The following is an 8,314-nucleotide window of genomic DNA, read 5'->3' as shown; positions in this document are numbered from 1 at the left end:
CTAAACCAGCTTGAACATCAGGAAGTTCACGGTTCACCTATTGCTGAAGTCTGGCTTGGAGAATTTTGAGCATTACTTTACTAGTGTGTTAGATGAGTGCAATTGTGCAGTAGTTTGAGCATTCTTTGGCATTGCCTTTCTTTGGGATTGGAATGAAAACACCTTTTCCAGTCCTGTGGCCACTGCTGAGTTTTCCAAATTTGCTGGCATATTGAGTGCAGCACTTGCACAGCATCATCTTTCAGGATTTGAAATAGCTCAACTGGAATTCCATCACCTCCACTAGCTTTGTTCGTAGTGATGCTTTCTAAGGCCCACTTGACTTCACATTCCAAAATGTCTGGCTCTAGGTCAGTGATCACACCATCATGATTATCTGGGTCGTGAAGATCTTTTTTGTACAGTTCTTCTGTGTACTCTTGCCACCTCTTCTTAGTATCTTCTGCTTCTGTTAGGTCCATACCATTTCTGTCCTTTATCGAGCCCATCTTTGCATGAAATGTTCCCTTGGTATCTCTAATTTTCTTGAAGAGATCTCTAGTCTCTCCCATTCTGTTGTTTTCCTCTGTTTCTTTAGTACGTGCAAACTCCAGGCGACAGTGATGGACAGAGAAGCCTGGCATGCTGCAGTCAGTCCATGGGGTCGCAAAGAGTTGGATATGACTGAGCAACTAAACAACAGTATATGCTACCAGATAGGCTGGTTACCCTTATTCTTTGAAAACTCTTAATCTCCTTGCTCCAGGCATCAGCCTTGTAAGTGTGCCCTATCTGTAGACCTGGAAGAGAACCTAGAAATCAGCAGTTTAATTTCCTTGTTTTATAGATGAGAAAACTAACATGTAGTTTGATTTGCTCAGGGTTAGCCCACCATAGGAAAAAAAAAACCAACACATTTTTTTCCAATAGATGAATTAGAAGTTGAGTGAATTCGGAATATTATGAAAATTTTAGGTCAGTATTCATTCGGTCCTATTGTACTTAACTATAAATTGATCCTTACTCTATTCATTTGGACTTGGATTCTGATGGCAGAACATAATGTAACTAAGTTGTCATTTGCCAATATTTCTTTTATGTAAACATCGGGAAAAGGATTATTTTAGATGTGTCAAAAATAAAGATACGGTCATGGTATTATTGGAATCTGAAAGTGGCACTCTTGCTCTTAATTTGGCCTTCCAGTTACTCTTGTGTTTTTGTTAAATGTAAGAAACCTATACTTCCTGCATGTCACATGAACACTGCCCGTGAGTGAATATCGTTATTTACTCTCTTAATGGTAGCTACTTGGCTAAGGAAATGATCATGAACAGTAACAGTTCCTTACGTTGAAAAAGTTGCTTCTTTGTGTATACTCACTAAAGACAAGATCTGGGATCTTCTTCCACAGATGGCATCAGACTCCCTTCCACTCGTCTCTTTCGGCCACATAGGCTGCCTTGCTGTTTCTTGAATCCCCCAGACACGTTCCCATTTCAAGTCCTTGGTGCTAGCAGTTTTCTCCACCAGGAGCAAATGTAGGGAGCCAGATGTACACATGGCATGCTTCCTCACTCCCTCTGGCTCTTGTTGTAGTTTTTTAAACTTTGTTTTTGGTAAACTCATTAATTTTGATGAATTCAGAGTAACTAATTTTTCCAAGAAAAAGTTTCATATCAAATTATTCCTTAGATAAGTTTATTTAATGTCAATGTACATAGTATCTAATATCTCTAAAAACAGATTATTGAACCTTTGGATTATTTTCTGAACAGCTTTTGAATCTCCTGATTCTGAGACCTCTGCTTACTCAAATCAAATGCCTCCAAACTCCCACCTCCTGCCCCAAATTAGATATGTGGCTTTGACAGCTCTTTGCTTGATTTTGTTTATTTATTTTTAATAGCTTTCCTTAATTATGAGAAATTAGTGCCAGTTTCTATTTTTTATTCAAACTTAGAAACTAGATAGAAAAATGCTTGACCCACTTTGGTGCTTTCCTGAAATTGATGGAAGTAGTATCATAGGCTATATTTACAATTGATATCTTTTCACTTTTTATTTTGTGCAGAGAACTCATTTAGCTGAAGTGGAGTTATAAAAATGGAAAAGTAATGTGTTCCATATAGAACTACTTTATGATGCTCATTTGTAAACTGACAAGAATATTTGAAATGCTGTTTTTTAATATGATTATAATATAGTAATTGATAAAGTAGACTGAACTATTTTCATGTTATGGAGTATTTATAAGATGGTTACCTCATCTTATAATTGAGTGAATAGGAAAGATAAATGGACAGATATGTGATGTCAGTATGTGTGTGGTGTGTGCACGGCACGTCCAGTAAAACCTCTATAACTTGAACCTTCAAAAAAAGTAGTTCAGGAAGCGGAAACTTTTAAGTGCTGAATATTGTCATTAAAAAAACTTTATAGAAATGTTTTTTAAAATGTCATGAATACATTCTTGCTTAATATACAGTAGAATCCTATTTAATGCATTTTGAGTGAATGAATTATTGAGATCAGTCTGTTTAGAGATGTAGCCAGCAATTTACATGTAATATTGTAGGGCATCAGACCAGATAAATTATCATTATTCAGATATGTGAAGTGAATATTTAAATATAAATTTCCTCCAGTCTAGTTGCTGAACTATACTGGTAATTATACTTGCAGTGTTCACTCATGTTCTGTGAACTTCTGAGAGGCCAGAGGTCCAGAATACTTAGACACTCATACATGTAGGAGGGTCCTTTGTGTTGTATTTGAAAATTAAAGTATTATGTCTTGCTTTTTATCTTGTAATACAGTAGTGCTCATTTACCCTTTCTTATCTGTTGGATCATTGCTTTTTTTCATCAGGTAGCTTTTGGCTAACTCTCATTCCAATTTCTTGGAATTAAATTTCTTGTCTTTTTTTGTATCCAGTAAATTCTAAGTCTTTCTATTAAAGTGAAAACATTAATCTTTGTTAGAGCACTTCCTTTTCATAAACTCCAGTGACTTATTTCTGTTGGTGAATCTGATATAATAACTTCAGTATTCCCTTGTCTGTTTTTACTTTGTTGGTTTTGAAAAATAATTCTTTCATTGTTAAAATTTTGTTTTCTGTCTTCAAGATCAGTGCTGTTCTAGAAGCCTTGGTGTTTTTTCATTTTTTATGTAATCTCAGTTTAAATTAAACACACCAGGTTGGGTTTAGCTCTGTTGGAGTAAGTTAGTTTGGGCGGGGTAGAGAATTAATCATTTTAAGTGGGTATTTGGGGTTATTTTATAAAAAGGTGGGGCTTACTGGTAACAGAATGAAGTTAGAAAACCCTAGAGAGATCCACTTTGGAATCGAGGAAACAAGACACCCTAACTATAGAGAGGTATCCCAAATGGTGTTTTATTAGGGGCAGGGGGTAAAGAAATAGAACCAGATGCATTGTGCTTTAAGGTTCTGAGTGACGATTCAATGGAAATTATTGGGAATTACTAGATAAAGTAGAGAAATCCGAGCTCATATCAATTGAAACGCAGTTTAATCTTTCTCTAGCCTTTAAATGTTTTTGACACTATGGCATCACCTCTTCTATTGACAGGTAAACACTGGTCAGCGTCGGGATGGGCCTCTTGTACTTATAGGCAGTGGACTTTCTTCCGAACAACAGAAAATGCTCAGTGAGCTTGCAACGATTCTTAAGGCTAAAAAATGTGCCGAGTTTGACGGTACAGGTGAGGATTATTTATTTATTTAGTTTTGGTAGAAGAGAATTTTAAATGGGTAATTCCATTGTAGAACTCACCTTGATAATTTATACATTTTACCCATTGGAATCTGACTATATACTTTGAATCTGGTAATAATTCTAAAAGGTTTCTATAGTTGTAAATTACTTACAGTCTTCATTTAGTTAGGGAATATAAAGTTTAAAGCTTTGCCCCTATTTTAGGGCATATGTCAGAAGAGCAATTTTATGAGTTTGCTAATGACAGATAAATGGTCGAACAATGTAATGCTTTATTTAATTCCTTAGTTATAATTGGAAATAGAAAAGAAATTTGCTTTGGCCAATGTGGCTTTGGGCTTCTCAGGTGGCTCAGTGGTAAAAAAAATCCACCTGCCAATGCAGGAGATGTGGGTTTGAGTCCTGAGTTGGGAATATCTCCTGGAGGAGGAAATGGCATCCCATTCTAGTATTGCCTGGAGAATCCGATGGACAGAGGAGCCTGGCAGGCTATAGTTCATAGCATCACAAAGGCCCAGACACGACTGAGCACACACATACACTCTGTGTGGCTTTAAGATTTATGATTTGTGATCTGACTTTTCATATTGGTAGCCATAATAGAGAATGAAATTAAATAAAGAAGTCTTTACCAAAGTATAAAAATTGTTGCCTTGGAAGAAAATTCAGATGTAAGTGGACTAGTTAAATAATTATTTTGGTTTATATTTCTGTTTCTCTTACTGCTTTTTTTGTATTGTAGTAACTCATGTCATTGTTCCTGGTGATACAGTTCAAAGCACCCTGAAATGTATGCTTGGAATTCTCAGTGGATGCTGGATCCTAAAATTTGAATGTAAGTATTGGATTTGGGAGAATTACAAAGGGAATTAAATAGACTAATTTCATTTTTTTATTGCAGTATTGCCAGTAATTATTTAAGGACCTTATGCTAATGTTTTTTACCTCTGTTTAGTCCCTACATTTTGAAAAAGCTTTTCATATTAATGGTATCACTTAGGTGTTCTTGGTAAATATATACAAGTATGTTCTCATTTCAAAATCTTCCTGTCATACCAACTATTTTAATCCAGAGTAAATGGATCCTGTAATAGACCTGTAAGCTTAAGCAATCTGTGTTACCATTATTGTTGTTGTTGTTTTGTTGCTCAGTCATATCAGACTCTTTGTGGCCATGGACTGTAGCCAGACAGGCTCCTCTGTCAATGGGATTTTCCAGGCAAGAGTACTGGAGTGGATTGCCATTTCCTTCTCCAGGGCATCGTCCTGATCCAGGAATCAAACCCACGTCTCCTGCTTGGCAGATGAATTCTCTACCACTGAGTCATCTGGGAAGCCCATATTACCATTGTATGATATATTTAACTCAATAAATGCTTGTTTTAAATATATGACTATTAAATTAGTTTATTGCTTTTCCTTGTGATGTCTAAAAACTTATCTGCATAACTCTCTTTAGCTCTCTCAGCTAGTATCATTTGTTTTAGGAAGGTCTTTGAAAATTGAGACTGCCTTGTACCACCTGCTGCTGCTGCTAAGTCGCTTCAGTCGTGTCTGACTCTGTGCGACCCCATACACGGCAGCCCACCAGGCTCCCCCATCCCTGGGATCCTCCAGGCAATTGTACCACCTGATTGGGGGCAATTACACTAGCTATTCTCTAAACCTCTGATGAAAATGTGTTCCTGTTACTCCTTTCTAGTTAGTAGTCAACCACCTTCTCCTTTGATGCTGCCTCTCACCTTCCCAGCTCTCACCTGTTTGTTTTACCTAGGACTTAACAAAATAAAAAGAAAGCTTGTACAAGGTTATTTTCTACTCCTCAATTACTAAAGTGTCTTCTGCTTTTGATACGACAGCTAAAATAGGACAATGAAATGACCTTTTTGCTAACTGATTGTTTATAAAAAGAATAATGTCTGTTAAAGAGGGACCTGTGAAGTCCTGTTACAATATAGTTGAATATCTTGATCTTAGAGGTAGTTGTATTACATAGTCTACATATATGATTAAATGTCAGGTCTGTGTGTGCACACACACACACATGGTGAATGTATAACTGATGAAATCTGAGTAAGTTCTTTGGACTGTCAAATTCTTGGTGCTGATAATTGTGCTATTGTTGTGTAAGATATTAACACTGGATACTAGAAAAAGAGTGCATGAGACTTTCCTGTACATTTCTTTGCAATCACCTGTGAATCTATAATTATTTCAAATTTTAAAATTAAAGAATAGTGTTTTTCATGAAACTTTCTTTGTAAGAAGCAAATGATGGGTTAGAGTTAGTTTTGAAAAATCTTTTAAGATTTGTACTTTCAAGGTTTTATGGTACAGTTGCTTGATTCAATCAAAGCCTGAATTATATTATTAATCTGTTGTTTTAAATTAACTGGTTGGTAAAAACTTTTCTTTTAGCAGTTGATATTCATCTCAGTAAAACAGCTACCACTTTTCTTTTGATAGTTGTCTCCATTGATTTGGTCTGTGACATGTATAAGTAGCAGGGCCACTCTCTCTGTTCTAGTCTGTATCTGTTACTCTACTCTGCCAGTCAGCCAAGCTAAAAAGTATGAGAAGAAGTTGGACTGATTGGCCATTTATGTAGAAAAAAAGTTTTTTCTTTAGTCCCTTATTTTTGGACCTTTGTTTCCCTTTCAGATTTGTGTCAAGTCTTCTTGGGCCTCAGTATTTTAAAAATTGACCTAAAATGTTTCCATGATTATAGATGTTTTTGTACTCAACTTTTGCCAGAAACCTTGCCAGTGGTTATAGAAAGGAATGGATTTTCATAGTAACAAGAATCTCAGTAATAAAGAAGCTATGTGAAATTTTAAATATTAAGGCACTTACCACTTACCCTGTAAGTCTAGTTCTTGTGAATTTGCTGAACTTGCATCTTGTTACATATACAGACTACAGTATTCATTTCCATAAAATCTGCCTTCTTTAAGAAATGGAAGTTTTGTCATTTTAATGGCTTGGCCATGTCATTTTTATAGAATCACTAATGGACTCAAGCTGACTTAATAGTGTGCTATTTGGTGATTGTCACAGTAGTGAATAACATACTCTTAATATCAGTGGTTCTTTTAGGATAAAAGGTGGATGGAATCTCTTACTGAATTTCACATCCCCATATTTTCTAATTCAAAATACAAAGAGGAATAGGTTCAGGGTTTGAGACAATGAATTTAAATAGTTGCTGGGTTTAGTTGCAAGAAATAGTTGCAAGAACACTTTCTATCCTAATATATTTTTCTATTATTTTGTGTTGTTCTTAATGTCAGGCAACTTAGTGTGATTTTTAAAAACATGTTCAGAGGTATTCAAAATTAGTTGAAAATCATCTATATTAAGGAATGATATGATGGGCCAAAGCTTTCAAAACTAATCACAAAGATCTATGAGTTATTAAAACTAAATTTTGTGTTTGAGATATTCACTAACTTGCCTGAAAGACAAAATCTTTACTGGCTGAACTCTGTAGAATGTTTAGTATTAACTTTTTCAGTATTTTCCATAAACCAAGTAGACTGAAGACGAAGTTTCATGTAAACTTTCTCTATAGGGAATTGACTTACTTAAAAAATTAAACAAATTTAAATAAATTAACAAAAATAATTATATAAAACAGTCTGGATTCCTTGGATCCAAATTTAACTGGAAGTTTTCTGTTTAAATGTATTTTTCTCTTAACTGGTTAGTATCTCTTATTTTTCTATTTTATATATATGGAGCATCTTACAGGGTCATAGTTAATGAACTGTGCATGAACATTCTAAGAATAGGCCATAATTATGCTATTGTATCAGGCATTCTCTCTCATCATGTTTATTTTACAGATATTTTATTGGATGGTATTTATTTTATAGAAACAGGAGGCATAGATAGGAAAATTCCTTCTTCAAGATTGAGTTTGTGCCTGAGATTCTACTTTAGTCCTAGTTTTGGTGCCGATCCTCACAGGAAACTAATAACCATCCCTGTACAGGGTGATTTTGGTAATTAAAGAGGTGGCTAGAATGAAAAATAGAAGATGTATAAATTGTATTCATCTCTTAGAGAATGAAGAAGATGGAACTGCATCCTAAAGATGTAAACTAACCTTCAGAAAGAGAAAATGTATTTTACTGCACTGTTCTTTTCAGTACACTGCTTTCAAATCTCCTCTAGCCTAACCTTTTTTTTTTTTTTTGAAAAAAAATTGAATTCTGCCTCTTCATTTCTCGTCTCATTGTGAAAGGGAGAGCAGATGACTGTCATCTTTTCTTTCATAATCTCTTCCCCACTATCATCTGAGTTGAAATAAAATGTAGAAGTTTTGAAAGACCTTAGCACCTAAGGAAATTGGTGTGGGAATGTGCCAAACATTTCACTCTGGACTTTCATCTGTGAGGAGAGGAAGGGCCAGATACAGTGTTGCTTTGTTTTTGTTTTAGATGTGGAAGATGGAACCTAAAAGACAATCACTACATCATCATTTTACAAATAACTTCATAATCAGATTAATTAACATGTTTTTCAATTAAAATTTTCTTTAAATGGATATTGAGAGTGCTGTGGAATTTTTAAAATAAAGAAAAATTTTATTC

At 35.0% G+C, this 8,314-nt stretch overlaps 1 protein-coding gene across 1 annotated transcript in view; it reads left to right on the top strand.

Annotated features, from left to right (window-relative positions):
- Positions 1-8,314, top strand: part of BARD1 (BRCA1 associated RING domain 1) — an 89,904-nt gene that overhangs the window by 72,738 nt on the left and 8,852 nt on the right. Inside the window, exons 8-9 of the mRNA XM_010861142.1 lie at positions 3,573-3,705; positions 4,462-4,554. Coding sequence (XP_010859444.1) covers positions 3,573-3,705; positions 4,462-4,554 — 226 coding nt within the window. The remainder of the gene's footprint in view (positions 1-3,572; positions 3,706-4,461; positions 4,555-8,314) is intronic.

Source organism: Bison bison, unplaced genomic scaffold, assembly GCF_000754665.1.
Source record: "Bison bison bison isolate TAMUID 2011002044 unplaced genomic scaffold, Bison_UMD1.0 scf7180017864471, whole genome shotgun sequence".
In the NCBI taxonomy this organism is placed as follows: Eukaryota; Metazoa; Chordata; class Mammalia; order Artiodactyla; family Bovidae; genus Bison; species Bison bison.
Note: the sequence above shows the minus strand (reverse complement) of the source record. Positions and strands in the feature narration are given on the sequence as shown.